This window comes from Neofelis nebulosa, chromosome 8, assembly GCF_028018385.1.
Source record: "Neofelis nebulosa isolate mNeoNeb1 chromosome 8, mNeoNeb1.pri, whole genome shotgun sequence".
NCBI lineage: Eukaryota > Metazoa > Chordata > Mammalia > Carnivora > Felidae > Neofelis > Neofelis nebulosa.
Window position 1 is genome coordinate 52870314 of NC_080789.1, and position 24189 is coordinate 52894502.

Genomic DNA, 24189 nt, shown 5'->3' on the forward strand with positions numbered 1-24189 from the left:
TTAATACGAGTCTATGTAAGTTCCAGTGATGGTAAAACTTCCCATACATTACAACGGAACCCTGATGTTCTTACCCAAGGGGATGGAAAATGGTTACAGCTTCAATACAGTTGACATTTACTGACTGTCTCTGATGTGTAGAATACCTGAATGTCTCTGATGTGTGCAGAATGTCTCTGATGTGTGCCTCTGTGAGTAGAATATCAAGGCTATTTCTTTTCTGTTTGTCACTTTGATGTTTCAGATACATCAAACATGAGTTCAAGCCATCCCCAAGTGTTTACCTTTTTCCATATAAAAATTGAGTATATTGAAGAATATTAAAAAATAGAGAACAGAGGTACACACCTACCACCATTATAATTTCATTTCCTTCAAGTTTATTTATCTAAACATAGGTCTGCAGTGTAATCGTTCTGTAATAATGACGTATCTTTTTCTACTCTTTTTTCCAATTACCATACACTTCTCCATGTACTTACATACTTTCAGAACCATCATTATTGGATTCATAATAACTACCCAGTGAATGTATATTAACCATTCTTCTATTATTTCCACTATTTTTCACTAATCATTCCATCATTTATTTAGTCGTTCAATTTCACCAATCTGCTTTAAGCACTCTGAACTATTATCAAAAATGCTGGTCTAAGGGCATAGCTTGCATTTTACATTGTTTCCTTAAGATCAATTCCCAGACATGAAATTAGTAGGATAAAAGTATTGACACTTCTAAGCCTCTTGATACATATGAGAATATTATTTTCTAAAAAGGTTCTGATGAATTTATAGTTCTTTCAGGGCAACAGTGTCACTCAAGTCAGAATCTGGGGTTCATCCAGGATTCATTTCATCTCTCTAAAGGAGAAGTCACCAATCCTATCTATCCTGGCTGATCTAATCTTCTGCATGCCATTAGAATTAAAAAAAAAAAAAAATCTAGTTACGTCCTTTCTCTGATTAAAGCCTTCCAAAGGCTTGCTATGTATTTGCAGGATAGAGTTCAAAATTCTTCAATTTCTCATAACCTCCTCTGCCTAACTAGTCTACTTCGCCTTCCACAAATTTCAAACTACATCCTTCAGCCTGGCCATAAACTGCCACCTCACGTGTCCTGCTTTCAATCACATCCCCGTACTTTTCCCAGGCTGGCCCCTCTGCCAGGACTCTCCTTCCTTTTTGTACCTGATAGAGTCCTATCTGCTACTTTGAAAACTTTCTTGTAACTTTGTCTTGTCTCCCAAAGAAAGAAATTATGTCCCGCCTTCTCTGTTATTTCAGAATACATTTTTCACCACTCCCAGGCAGTATAATTTAGTGGTTAAGAGTTCATACTCTAAAATCAAACTGCCTATTGTCAAACATGGTATAGTCTGTGCGTAAATAAAGTAATTTTGTGAGACCTCAGTTTTTCCAATGACAAAATGGAGACACAAGTACTCTCTATGTTAAGAGTTTTATTGCGATGGTCCTTATTAATACTTAACACAAAACGTGGCATATGGTGAGTGGTAAGCTGATGCTACCCAACTAATATTACACCTATCACATTTCTTTCTCTCCTCAGAGTTTCTTTGAGAACAGAGATTATGTGCTCTAGGACCTGCTTGGGTGCCTGGCACTCCATAGGTTCTAGATATGCATTTGTTGAATGGGCCCAGACCTGAGTGAATAAAGCACGACTTCTGCCCTCCACAGCTTAAAATCTCATGGAAGAGCCAGACATGCCCAAACAGCTTTCTATGCAGAGCACTGTAATCAGCACTACACTGTGTGGTCCCTGGCCAGGATCTCTATTCCTGGAGGCCTGCAGCCTTGCTCCCTGGAAACTCCCAGAAATGAGAGAGAGAAAGGCAGCACAAAGAGCATAATTAATACAATCACAGGTGAATACACTGAGCGATCAATCAAGTGATCTATGTGGTTGGATTAAATGACCAATTCAGAGGGCTTCTGGGCTCACACAGAGGCATTTTTAAAGTAAATCTATTGTGATGACCAGAATCCTGACCTTATGCTGAGTCAGAGTGGGAATAAGAGAGAAAGAGGAAAACCAGATTAAATATTTAATAAGAAGGTTTTAAATGTTTTTAGTGTCTCACGCTTGGTGAGTTTTAGATATAAATTTTGGTTAAAAGGGTCAACCCATATTTCCACAGTATGTGTGCTTTTAAGTTTCCAAAGCTCATGTTCATATGTATTTACAATAATAGATTCTCTTGAGTCACGAAAACTCTGAAGACAGAGGCAACAGCATCCTGTGAAACACCTAATGCAGAAAGCTGGGATGGTCTTAATGTCCTGAACCAAGCTTCTGGATAACATTTATGGTGTTTCTCTACATTCCCTTCTATCCATTAAGCAACATGGTTTTGTATTTATGACAATGCACAACTAAGTATCAGTGCATGGAATTAGCCTCATTCCTGAGAAAATCAATCAGTGTTCTCTGAGACAAAACTCCATGCCATTAGAAAATGTGGGAAAATAAGAATCATAGACGTACAGGAGAAAGAACTTCCATTGTGGAACAAGACAAAACTGAATCTTAAAGGAAGTATCTGGAACATCTCCCAAAATACTTACTAATAAATTACTAGGCAAATGTGGCATTTGCCATCCAGGTGAAAAGGGCCTGCTATTGCTATGTTGAGCCCATATGCTGATAACTTGAAAGGTGCAAAGTTGGGGCGCCTGGAAGGCTCAGTCGGTTGAGGTTCAACTTTGGCTCAGGTCATGATCTCATGATTCATGGGTCTGGGCCCCACATAGGGCTTGCTGCTTTCTACCCAGAGCCCACCTCGGATCCTCTGTCCCCCCTCTCTCTGCCCCTCCCCCGCTTGCGTTCTCTCAAAAATCAATAAAAACATTAAAAAAAAATTGGAAGATGCCAAGTCATGTATACCAAAGTCACTTATAACCTCCCAGGTATAAACGCACCAGAACAGACATGTGAAGTAACCCAAGACTGAAATTTAAAATCCTACAGGGAATAAAAGAGATGTGACCACTATTTTCATTTTCAGCTTGCATTTCCTTAACTCTTCAAGAAACACAGTTTTTCGTGCTAGGGTTATTTCTCTACTCAAAATGGTGACAAATTAGACATGCCTTTTCAGTGTCACTAAATGAATAATCACTCAGGCATAAGTCCTCAGTAGCTGATATAAACAAACCCACCCAATTAAAATCAGAATGTGTTATGAAATTTTGGTTCAGACTGTAATATAATTAACTTTTTTAAAATGTAAGAAACGTACTTCCAGACCATTTTTTCTTTTTAAAAATGTTTATCTTTGAGAGAGAGACAGGGACAGGGAGAGAGACAGAGAGAGAGAGAGACAGAGACAGAGACAGAATGAGCAGGGAGAGAGGCAGAGAGAGAGGGAGACATACAATCCAAAAGCAGGCTCCAGGCTCTGAGCTGTCAGCACAGACCCCAAGGTAGGTGGGGCTTGAACTCAGGAACCACAGGATCATGACCTGAGCCGAAGCTGGACGCTCAACTGACTAAACCACCCAGGTGCCCCTCCAGACCATTTTTCAATATGCTGCTTTACAAAAATTTACTAACTCAAACTTTATTAACATTTCTTATTGTTAGCATAATAACAGATATCCTATAGTACATGAACCTGAGTCTACAAATTTCTCACTGAAGCCAACTGTCTTTCTCTCCTATGGCAAATGTGGTGTGCAGGGATCCTAAGCCACACTGCCTCTCTGTGTGACCAAAAGCTTATGTCTATGACACAGTTGGCCAGGTTATGAGCATATTCTGTGTTGAAGCAAATTAGACCACACTGTGTAGAGAACCCATGATCTTAGTCTTAATAGCACTGTGGTAAGAAAAATCCAGACTATTTACAAAAATAAATCAATTAAGTAGATTTGCTCATTTATAAGTAATCTATTGAATTAGTAAGCAAAAGGTCGAGATTCTCTGATACTAATAAAAAGTTCAATCATTCTTGTACTCACTCATTCTATGAGATTTTATGAGTGCCTTCTAAGTGCCAAGGTTAGAAACACAGCCTTACAGTTTAGCGAGACAGATAAACAATTTCAATCCAGTCTGACTTACGCTTAGTCAAACAATCTAAACCAAGTAAAATCTCTATATACGGCTCTTGAAGCAAACTCAAAATTTAATAAACTAATCAATCTTCAAGAATTTAACCTAAATCATAAATCAGGGCTGCTTGGGTGGCTCAGTCGGTTGAGTGCCCGCTTCTTGATTTCAGCTCAGGTCATGATTCCAGGGTTGTGGGACTGAGCCGTGGGCCAGGTTCCGCACTAAGTGCGGAAGCCTTCTTGGGATTCTCTCTCTCCCCTGTTAATACCTTTTACTTCTCTGAACTGTTTGCTCATCTGTACAATGGAGAATATTACAATATCCAGTTGACTCTTGAACAACATGGGTTTGAGCTACCCGGGTCCACCTACACGCAGGGTTTGTTAAAAATAAGTATGGTACAGCAAGTGCATTTTCTTTTCCACATGACTTATTTTTTAAAATATTTCTTAAAATATTTATTTTTGAAAGAATAAAATGGGCGAAGGAGGATCTGAAGCAGGCTCTGCGCTGACAGCAGTGAGCCTGATGCGGGGCTCGAAATCACAAAGAGGTCATGACTTGAGCCAAAGTCGGAGGCTCAACCGACTGAACCACCCAGGCACCCCTTATGACTTTTTAAGTAATATTTTCTTTTCTCTAGCTCACTTTATTGTAAGAATACAGTATATAATACATATAACATATGTGTTAATGACTGTTTATGTTATCAGTAAGACTTCTGGTCAACAGTAGACAATAGTTAATTTTTTTTTTCTTTTTAATTTTTTATTTGGGGGGGGGGGCAGGGAGGGGCAGAGAGAGAGACAGAGCCAGAGAATCCCAAAGCAGGCTCCACAGCGTCACCGCAGAGCCCTATGCGGGGCTTGAACTCACAAACTGTGAGATCATGACCTGAGCCAAAATCAAGAGTCAGAGCCAGGTGCCCCTGTTAGTAGTTAAGTTTTAGGGGAGTCAGAAGGTTTAAGCAGATTTGCAACTGTGCAGGAGGTTGGCACCCCAACCCTCACATTGTTCAAGGGTCAACTGTGTACTCCTTAGGGGTCTTACAAGGATTAAATTGTTAGGTGCGTAACAGAGTATCTGGCACATACTAAGAACTCCATGAATATAGGCTCTGTCATGATGCTATTATCAGCTCAAGGTCATTCCTTGTTTCATTTCATGAGGTCATCCTCCATTTTTTGAAATGCTGATGCGACAGTGTATTCATACTGACTTTCAACTCAGTATGTCTCAGATGGTCCCTTCAACATATTTCAAGACTTTCTAGAATACTTCAATTTTGTTTGAGGTACTACAGCAGGAAGGATAAAGTCCATTCCAAAGCCACAACAAAGCAAAACTCTTAACTGTAAGCTCCCCCTTGCTGACTTCAGACTGTAGTAACTGCTAGATAGTCCTCCTTAGATTAAGGAACCTGTCTCCACCTACGTTCTATCAATTGGTCTTAACTCCTGTAGACTTAGAGAGCTAGACAATGCAAACCATCTTCTATACGACAGGTCTTCAAATACGTGAAGACAGCTACTCTCTCCTAGCGAAAGCTGACTTTCTTTGTACTAAGTATCCCCAGTGTCTTTATTCCTTACATGACACAGTTTAAGGATATGAGAGCACATTCTCCTTGCCACGCCCCCATCGTTGCCTTGCAGCTAGTAGTACCATAGAGATTCTTTCTTTATATTTCAAGGAGTGGAGGCTAAAATATTGAAAGGATTATCAAGAAGTAACACACACCTCCCAGTGACTTGCAACCACCCCGTTCTGTGGAGACAGTCCAAACCCATGTCTACGTGGTTACAATAAGCCCAGGAATCCTGGAATCATTGTTAGATTCTTTTTCTTTTCCAACAGGGTAAAGAGGCATCAGTTAAAAGAGTAGAAGCCTTAAGAAAATCTGACTAGGACAGATCTTTTGTAAAACCACCACCACCACAAAGCATTTAGTTAATTCTCAATCTATATAAATGCAAGCTTTATGAAGACAGTAGAAACATGGAACTACTCTCTGGTCATAATTCACGAAACAGAAAAAATTACCAGCCAGATTACTAATGCAATAGCTTTCTCACTAGTTTCCTTAAGACCAGTTTGTTCTCATTTCAATTGACTCTTCGTAGTGCTTTCAACAAACAAAGCTGATTATGTCATATCCCTGATTAAAAAGCTCTCTTGGCTTCTTCAGTTGCTTAAATGACCACCTACCAATTCCTCAAACAGAAAATTCTTGCACTCCCACCCCCTGCACCCCCACCAAATATGCCTTTCTAAATCTCAGCCAGCTGTTACTCCATTATGTATGCTTCACCATCCTACAGGCTACATTCCTGACCTTGGCCAGCTGTATAACTGATGGGAGTTTTAGGTCGAGGCAAAAAAGGAGGCCCTAACCTATGTTCACAGCTCACTGCTGTTAGGAGTCAGGTAGACAGGGCCACCAGGAGTCCCACCTATCATCATCTTCCCCTACAGCCATTTCCTAGATACGTGCTAGGCTTGATCAGAATCCCAGGACCTTGTCCTTTACTGTTCTCTCTGTATAAAAGAATACACTTCCCCTAATTCTTCTGTAAAACCCAAGTTTAAGACGATGATCAAATGCCACTTCAAAGACTCTGTGGAGCCTTTCTCCATTTTCTTTTAATCTGTTTTTAATGTTTATTTATTTTTGACAGAGACAGAGCGTGAGCGGGCGAGGGGCAGAAAGAGAGGGAGACACAGAATCTGAAGCAGGCTCCAGGCTCTGAGCTGTCAGCACAGAGCCCGACGTGGGGCTCGAACTCATGGACTAGGAGATCATGACCTGAGCCGAAGTTGGATGCTCAACCAACTGAGCCACCCAGGCGCTCCCATTTTCCTAGGCAGTATGTCTTAAAATCCCCCCTGTGCTATGGCAGTTTTAGGTCCTTTCTCTGTAAGAGCAGTTACTGGTTTGTAACGTAATTTTTATCTCTACACTTCCTTTCCTTATTAGGTTATAAGCTCCTTTGGGGTACTGAGGATTTGGGCCTTACTCCCTTTTGTAATCTCAGAATGCACCCTTGTGCCTGTCACATAATGATAATACATGTTTGTTGAATGAATAACAGAATGTCCACTTTGTTTTGAAAAGGAAGCTGGTTTCAGAAAAAAATGAAGAGAAAGAAAAGTGAAAGTTACAATGGATTTGTTATGATTATTTTCAGTGGAATTATAAGACCTTGCCAAATAATAAAATATTATTTTATTAGACCCCTGCAATCTCCATCTTAAGAGCTAAAGAGATGAAATTTTTGTGGGCATGTTTATTCAAGCCAGTGGACTAAGCCAAATAGGATTCTTGTTCACTTAAAACTATCAAAGTTTAAAAAGTAAAATGGCGCACGTATTTATTTACTATCAATTATTAAACATTACTGTTTTTTTCAATGTAAATAGTTCATATATTCAGTGTCAAAATTTATTATTTTCATAACTTTCTAAGGTTCATCTGACAATGTATTTAAGTTGGTAAAATACCTGCTTGTCTCTAACTACTTTTCTAATAATTTTTTCCTTTCAGATTTTAAATATTTTTTAGTGTTTATTTTTGAGAGCGCGCGAGAGAGAGAGAGGGAGAGAGGGACAGAGAGAGAGAGCACAAGCAGGGGAGGGGCAGAGAAAGAGGGAGACACAGAATCTGAAGGAGGCTCCAGGCTTTGAGCTGTCAGCACAGAGCCCGACACAGGGCTTGAACTCATGAACCATGGGATCATGACCTGAGTTGAAGTAGGCTGCTTAACTGACTGAGCCACCCAGGCACTCCCTTTGATTCAGATTTTAAAAGCACTGAAATCGATCTGACAGCCACAGTCAGTATCTGTTTGCAAGTGCGTATTTTTGGGTTGCTATAATTCAAGGTATCACAAGTGTTTCTTAATTCAAATATTTACTCTATGTGCAATACCCCCCAATATGGCATTTCTTGCAGCTGCTAGAAATCTTTTAGAATCCTACCATGTGAAATTAAATACAGTCTTCAAATGGTAAGAAGGCTTGGCTAGCAACCAGAATACGGTTTTCAGGTTGCTTTAGACTTCGTTGATCTCAACTGCAGACACCTCGACATATGGTAGGAATGTTCTCTCCTCATCAGTTCTTTTCTTAAGGCTGCAATTTCCTCCTTGGATGAGGAGAATGGTACGGATTCAGTGTCTACAGCTCTTTGAAGATGGGTTTTATTAAGTGCTGATCTTTTATAAATAAATGAACCTAAACAAACCTGGTACTGAATGGTATTTTTTATCCTTCTTTATGGGAGGCTGGGTGTCTTTTGACTTACTCCATGTTAATTTAATTAAGAGTTGTAAGCCCTGTAATTGAAAAATCAAATTACACATTTCTTTAAACAACAACAAAAAAAGTGTTTGGGAGAATGGAGGAGTCAGTAAGAATCAAGTGTTCTCAACTTGGGCCAATTCTCTCTGACCAGGGACATCTGTTAATATCCGAATACATTTTTGGTTGTCACAACTGGTAAGGGGCTACTGGCATTTAATGCAGAAAGAAATCCAATCATCCAATTCTTGTTCTCCAATAAGTAAGGTATCATTTTTTCCCTGGCTGCTTCCTATAATTTTGCTACTTTTCAATCTGATTATGATGCATCTGTGTATTGACTTCTAAAGATTCATCCGGTTTGGGGGCACTTGCGGGGCTCAGTTGTTTAAGTGTCCAACTTCGGCTCAGGTCATGATCTCACGGCTTGTGTGTTCAAGCACCCCGTTGGGCTCTGTGCTGACAGCTCAGGGCCTGGAGCCTGCTTTGGATTCTGTGCCTCCCTCTCTCTCTGCCCCTCCCTCTCTCTCTGCCCCTCCCTCTCTCCCTGTCTTCCAAAACCAAACAAACAAACAAACAAACAAAAGATTCATCCAGTTTGGATTTTGCTAAGCTTCTTGAATATGTATGTTTATCTCATTTGCCATGTTTGGGAAGTTTTCTTGCAATTGTTTTTTCAAATATTTTCTCTGCACAAAGTCTTTTCTCCTCTCCTTCAGGGACTGTGCTGTCTACTGATACAGCTGTCAGACTTTTGGTATTGTCCCAAAGGTCCATGAGGCAATGATCATTTTCTATTTCAAATTTTTCTTTGTTGTTCAGATTGGACAGCTTCTATAAATCAGTCTTCAAGATTAACAGAAATTAATCTGACTTTTCCCTATGTTATTTCCATTCTGCTATTGAACCCATTTAGAGAGTTTTTTTTATTTTGGTTACTTCCTATCTTTCCCTTCACTTCAAGAGTGTTTGTTCGTACTTCTTGGCACATTTTTATCATGGTTGCTTTAAAAATGTTTGGTAGGTAATTCCAACATTTGCATCAATTCAGAATCATCTGTTGATGGTCTTTTCCCATGTGAATTGAAGTTTTCATGGTTCTTTATATGCTGAGTAATTTTGGATTGTATTCTGGATATTTTGAATATGATATTATGAGATTTGGAGTCTTGTTTAAACCACATGCAAAATATTGATATTGTTGTTTTATCAAGACATCAACCTGGTTCAATTCAGGATGCAAATTCTGACCAGCCTTCACAGTTGTGGTTTCAACATCAGGTCTTTTTCAAACATCTTTGTAACACTATTTGGATCTGTCCTGTACATGCATCATCCAAAGTTCAGTCTGGAATCCAGGCAGTGGTCTATCCCTTAGCTCAGTTTTCAAAATCTTTGGTAGGTATACTCCTCAAAATCAGACTCAAGCCTATTCAGCTCAGAGATGAACTGAGGAGTTCATAAAAAACTTTATAGGGGCCACCTGGCTGACCCAGTTGGTGAAGCATGGGACCTCTTGACAGTGGGGTTGTGAGTTCGAGCCCCATGTTCGGTGTAGAGATTATTTAAAAATAAAATCTTAAAAACAAAAAGAGAAAACTTTATGAGTTTTTTTTAAATCTTCACCCATCTATAATTTCCCTGGTCCTTTTTGGTTCTTTGGGAAACCCTTTTCAGTCATCTAACCAGAAAGCTGGTACTTTACTTATTCCACTCTGCCACAAAGTTCCCATGACTGATTTTCCTCTGAGTTCTCGCTCTTCAGAAGTAGATTGCACATAATAGTGCTACTTAAATCCAGCTGTCAATACGGGATCTTTTTGAAATGTCTTGAAATTTCTGTTACGCAGGTGACATTCACCTCTGGTTTCTAACATAAATGTAAATATTCATTATCTACTCACTCAATAAATATTAACTGAGCATCTAGTACGTATTAGTATTTCAATGAATGATACAAGGACACTTCCCTCAGGAACTTACATTTAAATTGAGGGGAGGGGTGCCTGGGTGGCTCAGTTGGTTAAGCGCCCAACTTTGATTCAGGTTGTGAGTTCAAGTCCTGCATCGGGCTCTGTGCCGACAGCTTAGAGCCTGGAGCCTGCTTCAGATTCTTGTTTTCCTCTGCGCCCCCCTCCCTGCCTCTCCCCCACTCACACTCTGTCTCAAAAATTAATAAACATTAAAAAGATTTTTTTTTAATTTTAACTGAGGGGAAACAAAATGAATACATATTAAGTAAATATAGAATATGTCAGAAAGAGAGAAGTGCTACAGAGAAAAATACAGCAAGAGAAAAGAGGTGGGGGTGCAGACTTTAACTCAGAGTAACATGGGAGATGAGAGAGTGAGGAAAGGAGTAATGAGATCTGCCTGAAGTTAAAAGGATTGTTCCAGTTTTTCCTCTTTATATATTTGATTAGTCATTTCAAAGATAACTTGGCAGGTAAGACACTTAGAGCCCATGTGCAGGCTGCTATCTTGCTCAGAAATTCCCTGAGTTCATGTCTTTTCATCTTAACCATCTGAATTTTATATGTTCAAAGCACAGTTTTCAAGTGTACCTGGAGCACAGGCCAATTCTCCATTAACAAACAGCATTTGGAGCAGAATTAGTTACTGTTTGTTGTTCCCCCCCCCCCTTTTTTTTTTTTTTTACTATGGACACTGGTATACTCTGGGCCAAGTTTCTTTAAGGTTTTAGTTTATAATAAATAATTCTTTTCTTCTGTGTCTTACAAAATATGTTCATCGTACAAAAATCAGAAATCACAGATAAGCAAACAGAAGGGAAAAAAAATAACTTAGAGATGTTCATTAAAATTTTTTTTTAACGTTTTTTTATTTTTGAGACAGAGAGAGACAGAGCATGAACGGGGGAGGGTCCAAGAGAGGGAGACACAGAATCTGAAGCAGGCACCAGGCTCTGAGCTGTCAGCACAGAGCCCGATGCGGGGCTCAAACTCACAGACCGCGAGATCATGACCTGAGCCGAAGTCGGCTGCTTAACGGACTGAGCCACCCAGGCGCCCCGAGATGTTCATTTAAAATAATTTTGGTTCACGCACTTCCATTTAAGTTGTTGTTTTTTTTTTTAAAGTTTGAAGTAATCTCTACATCCTATGTGGAGCTCGAACTCACAATCCTGAGATCCAGAGCCGTGTGCTCAACCAACTGAGCCACCCAGTTTTTTTAACCACGAAAACGTTTCAAGTGTTGTCAACAACTGTTTTGAATGTAATGATGGGTTCAAACGCTAACATGAGGGTGTCAGTACCACCGCACCATGCTGCATGACAAAATGTCCCAACTTAGCTCCCATCAGGTTTCTAATTACATCATTTTCCAAGGAGACACACATCTACACTTGGTTAGTGTCCTCGGCTTCTGAACTGATGGTGAATACTCTTATCTAGTAACTCACCTGCTAAGTTTACAGCCAGGACACATGTCCTTTTGTCACCAAGTAATTAAGGCAAAACATCAGTAACAGCAGTACCAACAACCGCTATTTATTCAGCGCTAGCCACGCTGATCAGCAACTTACAAATACAAATCCAAAGCATTTTCTAAAATATTTCAGAAAATCGCATCATTGAAAAGGGTTTAATGTTGACTTATTTCCAGAAAAATCAGCTAGCCATAGGGTCAGTAAAACTCAAGAGAACCAGATAGTAGTGTTAGCTTGAACTATTCTACTTATTTATCCAGGTCCCATCAATAATTAAACTGTCCCCTGATGCCACCAGCATACCATTTAATTCTTCTGCCACACTGTACTGAAAGGCTCTGGAAAAAGTTCCTCTTGTTATATTATTTACTACTAGTGCATCAGCATACTAAATTACATGTGGTGGCTCTGTTAATAAAATAGGAAATTTATGTTTCAGAAAATGAATTACTCATTGGTAAATCACAACCATGACCATCTTTACTCCAGAAAGGCAAAAGATAAAAATTTCACCCAAAGCATGACACTCTAATACCACCCTCTGACCTAATCATTCTACTTCGAGGAATATAGCATAAGGAAAAAGTAGATGCGTGAAAGCTTTAAATGTCCAACAACAGGAAAAGAACATGTCCATGCAGATGCTGAAAACACGATGTGGGCACGAAGTATCCTGTTTTAAAAGATTATTTCCACACATGGGAAATGCTAACAAATTTTACATGAAAAGGGCAGGTTCACAAGCTACATGCAACAAAATCTCAATTTTGTAAAATAACATTTATGTATGTTTGTATATTACATAAATACGTTTATACATACAAATACTGAAAAGATACAGCCCAAGATACTAACCACAGGTGGTGTTCACATGGAGAATTAGTTCTGTTTTTTAATGTTTTCTGAATTTTTACAATGAATATGTATTTTTATATTCAAAAAGAAATAGATTCTTTCTCTTCCATAGATTGGTTGTTTTCAGATTCTTGAAAACAAGGTTAGAGCGTTAGAGATATGTAGTAGACTAGTATCTTTTCTTAATTTACATTAAAGCCTCTGAATGTTTTCAATGGTCTAAATGAAAACACATGTATTTCTCCTAAGAAATGATTTTGTTTTCTCTCTTTTCATGCTGGGGTATGTAAGTAGAGTATGACTGGCCTTAATCAAAAACAAAAATGATTCCAAATTTCACTAAGAATGTGAAATTTTTCTGATTCCTTTCAGATTGGGCCACACAATCAATAATATCAAAACTGGGATAATTCCCAGTCTGAATCTGATAACCTCTGGCATTTATGCCAAAGTGGAGTAATTCTCAGTGGCCTCCGACTAGTCTCTGCTGCTTTGAATCCCCACCTATAGCCGGATGACTGACAGATTTTGCTGCCTCATCCAGAATTGTCATTCTTCAGGATTTTCAGAAGAAATGGAGAGAGCCAAGACCACAATGTCCCATTCTAAGAAGTGTCTGACCTATGCAACGAGTAACATCTCCAGTTACCACGGAAGAACACCAACAGACTCATTGTAACTATGAGCTAAGACATACAGGCAAAGACAAAATACGTCTCCGCTAGCCTGGCTGTGCAATTTATATCTCTGAGTGTTTTATTTCCTCCTCCCTGAAATGTGGATTATAATACCTGTTAACTGGGCAGCTGCAAGGATGCATGAGCTAATGTGTGAAAAACACCAAGCACCATGCTCGGTGCACAAAGTTCCCTAAGTGGTAGTGTACAGATGTCATTTATTGGTGAAGAAATAAACAAACCTGAATGCATATTTATGCAAAGCAAGGGAGGATAAAAACATTAATAATCTGAAAATAATCCATGGGGAAATGATAGCCTTGAAGATAATTTAAAACACACAAAGATAATTCAGCATTATGTAACTGCTACCATTTTGCTGTGCTCCCTCTAAACGACACACTTCTATTAACATTCTTAAAACTGGGAAATTAGATCATGTGATAAGGTACTTAAATAAAGTGATTGCTGCAAGCTGGCTTTGTTGTTTCCTGAAATTATGACTGCTGACGTTAATTACATTTTTATGTGTAGCATATGAACTGCACATTTTCTGGCTGCAGCCCGAAGCCCGATGCAGGACACTCTCTTTCGGCACGAATAAAGGCAAGAAGAAGGCAAGGTCTCAATCGCTTCGGGAGGCAGAGCTCCAGAATGGGGCAAGAAATACCTGACCACCTCTTGTTCTCTGGGAAAGAAATAAGGGCTGATAATGAAACAAACCCATGTGTACGAGGAGGCTCCAATTCCTGACCTAGGTGAAGCAGAAGCTCACAGAGTAAAAGCAGAGCCCTACCCTGTCCATATCTAACAGAGGGTCTGGAATTGAGTAACTTTTATTGTTAAATAAATGAATGAAGAAATCAGTGTAGCCTCAAAGTTATGACTTTCCATGTGAAATAGCGGTGAGGGACCTCAGAGGCACGGGGGAGGGAGGAGTTGGCTGACACAGGTATTCCTTGGGTTATTCCCTGATTTCCCACTAACCGTTGAAATGTGAGAACCAAAATTTTAATTTGACTACAAGCAAGGACACTGGGTAGACGTTTCCCCGGAGTGTGCTCACAAATACGGTTCAGAACTTCATAATAAGTGATATGCCAATGCTATGGTTTGGATGTGCTTATCACAGTTGTGCCATATACTCTCCTTAAATAAGGACATACTTAGTATACTGGTTTGAGGAAACATTTAGTACAACGGTACAGAATAAGTGTTTACAATACAGACAATAATAAAGATAATAGCTAAAAATTACCTAGGACTTCTTAAGTCCAGACAACTGGGCTAAGTGGCTTTTCATGGATGACTCATGAATCTTCCATACAATTATCTAAAATAAAATGTTACATATTGACTTTACAGATGCAGAAAGTGAGGCCTAAAAGGTTTACAATTATTCCCAAGTCCACACAGCTACCGACCGTGACAAAGCCAAGACTCATACCCAAAATACCAGATTTCAGAGCCTAAAAGATGAATCACTGTTATTCTCACCAACAGGATTCATTTATAGTTCTAAGGCCTAAATCTAAATAATCAATATTTGAATAATTTGGTACTGTTGTTTTAAAAAAGCTTCACTTCTTCTACCTGTAGAAAACTATTACTGGTTCTGATGTGACTAAAATTTAAGTTTTAAAGTTGTTGCCTATACCCATGTACGGAATTAGATATTCTTATAAGTGTCTTCCTGATTATTATGTTCACTTGGGCACAAAAACATTCCTAGAATTACCTGCTCCCAGCTCTATTTGACAGAACAGTCTGGGTACAAGGATTTTCTACCACTGGCTAAACTGAATACAATACAGCTTTGTAAGAGGCTGAACCTGTCAGGCACCCGGTATCTCTCGGGATCCCCATACAGACTTGGGGGTATTTTTGAAAAATGAAGAAGTCTCAAAATCTTCTCCCAAGAAAGACAAGCATTGTGCTCACTAAGGACTCCATAATAGTTCTAAAGGTCACTTCAGGCTGGCTCTGATGATTTCTTTCCATTCTGATAGAAAATATGCTTCTGGCACCACAATAATGGAAGAAGAGCTGGACCGAAGAGAAAGGTTTGATAATCAAAAAAGAAAAAACAGGTGGGGGAGGGGGCAGAAAAGACTAGTCTTGCTTTCTAATCTAAAGGGACCTAAAGTTCTCTGGACTTGATAGGTAGGGTTTAAGCTTCCTGTTCCTTTAGCTGACAAATGTGTCCCAGGGGGCTGATCTGGCTTCTCAGTAAGTTCCAATCTCTCCCTTTTGCTCTCTGCCTCTTGTACTTTCTTTCTCTAGTAATAATATGCATGGAAAGGTGGGGTGGGTAGTGTGCTACATTTGGTTGAGAAAGGCAGCACTGGATACCTGTAATAGTAACGACAGTTAACAGTTACCTACAACCTGGCCCAGTGACATCGAACTCTTTCCTTTCCCTGAACATGTCACGTGACTGCTTTCCGTGGAACAGCTGTCTTTGCCTGCTCGATGGACACCTCCTTCCCCAACAGGTCTCACTCCAAGTACTCCCTCCTCTGTGGAGAATTTCCTGACCCCCCAGTAAGGTGAAGATCTCCAGCTTCAAGCTCTCACAGCAGGTTGTGCGTCCCTCTAGCGGGGTGACTGTTAATTACTGTAATGAGTTCCACGCAGGCAGGGATGTGTCTTTTAACTCTGCTTCCTTAGGCCTTTTAAAGATATTTTGTCAAATAGACAGATAAATGAATTCAGCTGGGGTGCTGGCCCCAGACACCCTAGCTGAATGGTTGCCAGCCTTCCTGTCACTGGAAACATCATACAGCACCATCTAAATCTGGATAGAATGGGACCTTCTTGAGCAGGAGGACTGTTTTTTCTTCCTCTATGCAGCCTTTCCAAGACCTAACACCATCTCCTCCCCAGAGAAGATGCTCAAAAAAACCAAACCAAAACAAACCAAAACAAAAACAAGCCAGTGAACTAAATGAGGCCTCGGCTGAAACGGCTGACATCTGAGAAAATTATTTTACTTTCATGGCTCCATCTAAACTATTTTTCAGATCTCTATTTTTTTTTTTTTTTTAAGACACATTGGGTATTTCTCTCCCTGTTCTCTTCTTAATATGTTCTTCCAAGATTTTTTTTAAGATCCTCCTTTGTTTGAAACATTTTCTTCCCCCTATTTCACAGAGCAGAAGAGGACCCGGGGTCCACTAAATTCCATTTCTAGGTCAGAAATAGAACCTAATGTGGATACATCAAACATGGCTAAGAGGTTTTCCAGCTGGCCTGCCTAACACTACATCTTTGTTTTCAAGGGTCCCTTTGAAACATAAATATGTCATTAATCAACAAGGGGGTTCTTTTCCCCCACTTTCTGAAACTAATGCTTGCCGAATAGAGTACAGATATTGGTATAGGCAGCAAATACCACTAGCACAAAGCTGAGGAGAGATGGGGAGAACCGATGTCCTATAAATATAAACACTAAAATCTACTCTCATTGGGAGAGTAGCTGCGTTCTCTACACAGGATATGGTCCAATTTTGTTATTGTTCTCAACGAAAATAAAATTACCGAGAGCTGGCTGAGAGTAGTAACAACGATAAGAAGGTTTAAAAGCCCAGCTCCTATTTTTAAAATGGATTTGGGAAGGAGGAAGCTCTCTGGCATGTAAGAGACTGAATTTTTTGTGCCCAGTGGAATTTTCTTCATTGTCACCCTCTCACAGCCTCGGCTGCTAGTCTGGTGAGAGCAAGAAAAAAAAAAAAATCACAGTAACATTTTTCCAAGAGAGCAGCACATCTGGTTATCTTGTTCTTCACAAGTGTCTGATCATGTGTGAGCCCAAAACACAGAATTGAAGGCTTGTCCTTTCTGGTCTATTTTTTCCTAACTGCAGGCAATGCATTCCTAAGGACAGAGGTACAGTCTACACGTACATCTCATTTCAAAATTTTGCTCACATCGTTCAGGTCACAGATTCAGTGATTTACAACTCGACAAGCAGGCCTGCTCAGGTTAAACTTTTGGTTCTGTGTCTTTAAAATATTCTTTCTTTTATTTTTGTAGCTAAAACTTAACAGAGTACCATGAAGTAATGAAGACACTAGACTCCTTCTCAGTCGCGCTCACGAGAAAGCACATTACGGCAGAAGTGACGGAATGTACCTTTTTAAACATCCTGGTGGAATCCTCACTTATCTGCATGAATCGCATAATCACGTTGTTCAGATAGATGTCACTCAAAGTGGCATGGTCTTTGCTTTCTCGTCTCACTTGGTTCAGAAGCAAATACCAGCAGTTCACTGGAGACAACAAGTTCTGGTCTTTCCTGAGAAGTGAAGAAAAACCGAATTACCATCAATTTCAAAGCTGCCCCAACCAGCTGAGGGAAGTCAGCAAGGCAAACCAGGAGCCCCAACAGATGGGTATTGTCGCTATTCTTCCTACTCTGGGCATTGCTCATAGCGGCTACTCAAGAGCCAGCGTATCAGCCTTCCAGGCCGTGATGGCAGAAAGCCAGCAATTGCCTAGACTTGGAAAGAAAACCTTGGACCAGAACACCAGTCAAAACCCACACTCCTGACAAGGGCCAGGGACCCTAATACACACAGTACTCAGGCAGGCTTTCAGCCTTAAACACCCCATTGAAGAAAGTAGTTGATATTTACATAAAAATCTATTGACTACTGTCTCACAGACAGACTGTGGTTTGCTACTGCTTACAAAGTCTGCCTTGAATGTTCAGTCTGCTGCTGGAAAAGAGAGCTGGCTAGGTACGCTTTCCATGGGACATCCGTTTGAGGATTAGTTATTAATCCCCTGATCTATAAACTCCAGCTTCCCAAGAAGTGTTCCTGGGAATCACAGCTTTATAGCATTGTCTGAAGGCCCGTGAATAGAACCAAGAGGTTTACTGCCTTGTGACCTGTCATTAAACTAGTTCAGATTTGTAACTACACCTTGTTTTATTCTAGAGAATAAAGCTAAACGTGACTATAAACCACAAAATATGACTTGTAAAAAAAATCTTAAAGGAAACCTCCAAACAAAACAGTAACCAACTGGCCTTGAAAAAAAGGACGTTGCTTTTCTTTCTTCCTTTCTTTTTTAAGTCTAACTGAAAAATGACAAAAAAGGCACAAGAATGCTTATCCCACTCAGGGGCACTGGTGCCATTTGTAATGGACATGTTATCTTATTCACACTCACTTATGACTCTGAATATTCATTAAATTAGGAAAGAAATCATAAAGTCAACTCTTTCCGCCTCTAAGTTCCTCCAATTCAAGATTTGACACTGAATCAAATCAAAATCCTCTCTGGAAGGAAGGGGAAGTCTCAGACGGAAGTAGGAACAGTTGTAGGGGGAAAATCCTCTGTTCTCAGGCCCTAGCATTGGTACCAACTAGAAAAGCCTCCTGCCACACTAGAATTACACCCCCAACCTAGAGAACCTTTTTTTTTTTTTTTTTTTTTAAATCAAAGCCATCAAGCAAGGGGCATTGCTTCTATGGCAGACAACAGGAGCCCTTCTACTGACATTCTCTATCTAGTCAGCCTAAGAGGTATATGTTACATTAATATATTAACTTTTATGTATATCCTTTATGCTGAAGTAACCCATAAATTCTCTGAGAACATTTCCTACTTTGAGAATGTTTCCTACATTTTTGCATCCTGAGTGCCCTGCCCAGGTAAGCATTAAATAAATGTTATTTCACTCACTGAATAAGCATATATTATTGCCTTAATAGTAAGTGACAATAATATACAATAACAATAATAGCAGCTGGCCTTTACTGAGCACCTCCTATAAGAAATACTACACAAGAGCATCGAATATGGATCTATACTGTCCAAGTTCAAGTCCCAGAACTACTTACTAGCTATGTGATCTTGGCCAAATTATCTAAACTTCTCTATGCCTCTGTAACTTCATTTGTAGAGTGGGTAAAATAACAGTACTTGTAAGATTATTATGGGGATAATTTCAGTTAATATATAGCTTTTAATGCTTACTATAATGCCTTAGATCCATAGTAAGTGCTATACAAAGTTAGCTATTTTTATCTAGAGGCTGGTCTAAAGATTTTACACACATTAATTCTACGTAATCCTTACCACTACAATTTAAGGCAGAAATTCTTTGTATCCACTCTATCAGTGAGAGAGGTGAAGCTTAGTGAGGCATGTTGATTTTCTGAAGACCATAACTAGTATCAGAGTCTTTGAGTTCAAGAAGGCTGATCTAAGCCTTGGTCATCTGTCAGTGGTAAATTTAAGTGAAGGGCTGTTCTACACAATGAGCATCCCAAAGCTGAGAACTGCCAAAGATTTAACATTTGTTTGGTGAGGAGAAGGGACACTGAGTGCATAACTCATGAGGGCTATCAATCTCATCAAGGACTTCGTCATGTTTCTCATTTAATGTTCATAAAATCTCATTTCACAAGTTAGGAAGCCAAGGCTCAGAAAGGTTAAACAACTTGACCAAAGTCACAGAGGAAAGCCAGTATTCAAGCCAGGTCTGTCCAAGGCTTTCATAAAGTCTGTCTTTGATTTTCTTCCTACTCCTGGTTTGGCCCTTCTGTAGACTTATCTTCAGTCCCAAATTCAATAAGCTCAAGTCAAAGAAAATTCCACACTGTTTACCTTGACAAAAAACCATCTGAACAAACCAAGAGAAAGAAAAAAGGGGCAGCTGAACCACTAAGAGATCAGACTGAGGCGCATGGGCCCATACAGGTTTTCAGTTCACAACCGATTACCAAGTGCGGAACACAGAAGACATTCAAAAATATTTACTGAATGGATGAATGGGCTGTCTTCTTATTTGTAATCACTTTACAAAGGGACAGTTACTATACATGTGAATTCAGTACTGGCTCCAGCCTCCTTTCCAACTCTAGTCTCGGTCAAGTACATTTGACATTTGTCCACCCTGGGAATCCTAAGATTTATTTCTACACTGGGCCAACACTAGAGGTTAGCCATCAAAAATATTAAAAAATTAAAAAAAATAAAAGCATTCCCTATCAAGATTGTGCTGCAAAGCCAACAGTGAAGACAAAGAGAGGCTTCTCTACATCCCCCTCCAGTCTGGAGCTCAGCCTGAGCAGACTGCACTCCGTGTTTCTGCAAGGGGATAGGAGATTTTCTCTTTCACCAATGTACAGAGATAGTTCTGCTGGTCCGGATTTTAGGCTGGGGGCAATACGATAGGGTTGGTGATGGGAGGTCTTCCATTCCACCTCTCTACCTTGCACATGCTTCATCCTCTGCCCCACATGGGACTTAAGGGCAGCTATAACTGTCCCCTTGAGTTTAGAGTCCCCTCTTCCTTTTTTGGCCCCTGGGAATTTCCCTTCCTTCCCTATGAGTTCAATTACACATTTACAGTGATGCCCATTATATTTTAATCAGCATTTCTGGGAGTTTTACAGCAGAAATACTTTTCAGATTGCCTAGTCTACTATTTTTCCAGGAAAGACAGACTGTGCTCCCTTTTAAATATCTCCGAGACAAAAGCCTATTTCTTTCTCCCTGCCGCATTGCTAGCTCACGCCATTACTGTGAGCGCCCCCTACGTGGTCTCCCTCCCTCTACGATGGCTTCTTCCAGTCCACAGTTCTATCCGTGGTCTTAGTCATCATTTAAAAATGAGGTCTGAGTTGGTTCACCCTTCTAACTAAAACTCTCCAAATGCTTCTCATGCACTCAGGACAAAGTTCAAACTGTCCAGTGTGACCTACAGGCCTCCTGGAGCTGGTGAAATTTACACCTGTGGCCACAGAGCTCACCACCTCACTACTCACTCCCACTGGACTCCTTCTGTTCGACAAAACTGCCCTCCACGCCCCCTTCCCTTCTGCTCCCTGATACAGGATGTTCCCCTTGCCTGGAACACCTTGCTCTAGTCCCCTCGATTTGCCAACTAGTCCTGCATGTCTTCACTTACATATCACTTCTGCCAGGATCTTTCTTTGGCCTTCCCTTCCCCACCTCCACTATAAATGGATTTCCATCGGGTCTGTCCATGGCATCCTGCACTTACGCTGTCACAGTACTTATATACTCTCGTAAAGTTGCCTACTGCTCTTTCTCAGTCTCTAGGAGCTAAATTACAGAGTAAATTTCATTATCATAAAATCTGTAGGTATTTTTTAAACAAATGAAGTACAATTAATTCAAGGTTTAATTACACTTGGTCCTAAGCAGTTTACTAAAAATGCTTCCTTTAAGTCAGTCTCAACTGTAGTGATCACAAATGCGACTGAGGTGTGGGGAGCTAAACGTAAGCGGCCCTTATTGCTTATTTTCATACAAAATCACGACACAAATCTTGAGGTCTTTGCTTGAAGAAGCAGCCGTTGTAAATGTGCCCACTGAAATATCTTCCTGGGGTAGAGACCAACTCTCACTTTTCTGTAAGCAGGAATTTTATAAACACACACCTTTTCTTCCTATATATAAAGTTATCCACAAATATATATTTACTGGAAAGAAAAAAATGTCAAGAGAATACTTTAAAAATGCGATACACTGGTGCCCACAAATTATAAATGCGGAGAGTTGGCTTTCATCCGTGGGGATATGCCAATCAACAGCTTATCCACCAAAGATGGAACATTCCAAAACCAAGAAAGGTGGTAAGGTGGTAGACTATCACCTTGGAAAAAAGCATTTGAGTCAAGTCTCTCTTACTTGTACTGCTGATGATCCTTGGTGCTTCTTGTTTTTGCCATGAACCTTTCAGCTAACTTCTCTAAGTTCCGAGAATATTCCGTCTCAATTTCAGCTTTTTTCCGGAAGAAATCCTGCAGGTCCTGGAGAAGCTGAACTCGCATCTCTGTTTGCTGCTCCAGGCATTTTTGCTGTTCTACCAGCTGAGCTCGGATTTCTAAGGAAAGAAGAGAATCCATTTGGCGATTTTGTGAAAACTACTGAGGTGTGCAGGTACGTGCAAGACAAAAGTAACCAATCCTATTTTATGTTTAGCTCTGTATCGGACCTTTAGGAGACTGCTGGGTCCAGATCGGTTCTTTACATAATCTGTCGACCCTTTAAAAGAATGAGCCAAGTCCCAGGAAAGAATGTAATAAACGAGGGTGCAAATATGGGTTACATCTGCAATGCCACAAACATGCATGGAGTCATGAGGGCAAATAAATTAAGGCTTTTAAGACAACAATTCGTAACCTGTGACATCTTTGGGTAGCTAAGTACATTGTAATTTTTTCGACAGCGCTTTACCTCAACTATCCTTCAAGTTTGAATGGCAAAGATGTGAGCATCATTCCTTCCAGACTTCTGAACCACCACATATGTGCCAGTTGGTAGACACATACAGACACTGTCATCTGGTAATTTTTATTTAGTGCATGAATTTCTAGTTTGTGAAACTCACAGCTTCTGGGTTTATAGGGATGCCCTGCCTAAAAATAATTTCTTTCTGTATTCAAATAATCCGTTCATAAATGGGATCCTCAGATTCCACTTTATTATTCTGTTCCAACATCAAAGGCTCTTCACTTGGACTTCAGTTTTTACACATTGTTCAAACTAACAGTTCTATTGACACATATAATCCTGAAAAGAATCCTTTGATGATTTTTAATATATTAGGAAGGTGAAGGTTAGTCTTTTACTGATTTAGAGGAAATAAACCACACACACAAAAGCAAACGTGTGTCATGCAAAACTATCGGTAAATGACTGTAACAAAGGAACCTGTGTGTTTTGGAAAATAAGATACAGCAATAACTCTGACTTGCTTTTGTCTGAGAGACCCAGTGCTAACCTCCAGACAAGAAAACTCATACTGGAAAACTTTATTTCATCTTTCCCAGAGTCAGTGAGTATTCACTAAAAGCCCTCTCTTTGGGAAAGATAAATGTAGTAGGATATAGAAATATGTCCGGGGCGCCTGGCTGGCTCAGTTGGCGGAGCATGAAGCTCTTGATCATGGGGTTGGGAGTCTGAGCCACACAATGGGTGTAGAGATGAGAGAAAAAGACAGACAGGAAGGAAGGAAGGAAGGAAGGAAGGAAGGAAGGAAGGAAGGAAGGAAGGAAGGAAGGAAGGAAAAAGAAAGAAAGAAAGAAAGAAAGAAAGAAAGAAAGAAAGAAAGAAAGAAAGAAAGAAAGAAATGTCCAAATAACACCTCCTCAATCCCTTTCTAATTTATCCTTCTTCAACAGCGAGAAACTGAGCTCACAATATGTGTACATACATTTGGCCATGTTTAATCAAGCTCAAGTTTAATCAGCAGGCTGGTCAATTTCTGAATGGGGAGTCAGGAAACTTGCTCAATTCAATAATGGCTACCAATAATCAAACACTATTATATACCCCATTAAAGCAGGTACGAATATTATCCTCATTTTACAAAGAAGAAACTGAGGTTTAAGGAGATTAAATACTTTATCCTGGCAAAAAAGATACAATAACTATGAAACAAGGCCCTCAATAATGTCATGTTCTAGGCAACGAGGCTTTAGGGGGAGGACTGGGAAAGCACAGGAAGCATTTCTTTTTTTCTTTTTTTAAGTTTCTTTTTTATTATGAGAGAGAAAGCAGAGAGAGGGAGGGAGGGAATCCCAAGCAGGCTCTACACCATCAGCACAGAGCCTGACACAGGGCTTCAACTCACAAACTGTGAGACCATGACCTGAGCTGAAATCAAGAGTCTGATGCTTAACCAACTAGGCTACCCAGGTGTCCCACAGGGAGCATTTCTTAAGTGTCCTTCCTTGGTTTCTCCACCTCTAGATTGCAGGATCCTGTTATTAATCTCATAGAAGTGTGGTGAACACCAGAGTGAAAACATTATCACAGGCTTTTAACTACCATGAACAGCA

The 24189-nt window shown here is 39.9% G+C and overlaps 1 protein-coding gene across 4 annotated transcripts in view; it reads right to left on the reverse strand.

Moving 5' to 3' along the window:
• Nucleotides 1-24189, reverse strand: part of SRGAP1 (SLIT-ROBO Rho GTPase activating protein 1) — a 284751-nt gene that overhangs the window by 122674 nt on the left and 137888 nt on the right. For all 4 annotated transcript variants that reach the window (XM_058742151.1, XM_058742150.1, XM_058742152.1 and 1 more), the window contains exons 2-3: nucleotides 22034-22229; nucleotides 17495-17657 (exon numbers count right to left, since the gene is read on the reverse strand). In XM_058742151.1, the coding sequence (XP_058598134.1) occupies nucleotides 17495-17657; nucleotides 22034-22229 (359 nt within the window). The remainder of the gene's footprint in view (nucleotides 1-17494; nucleotides 17658-22033; nucleotides 22230-24189) is intronic.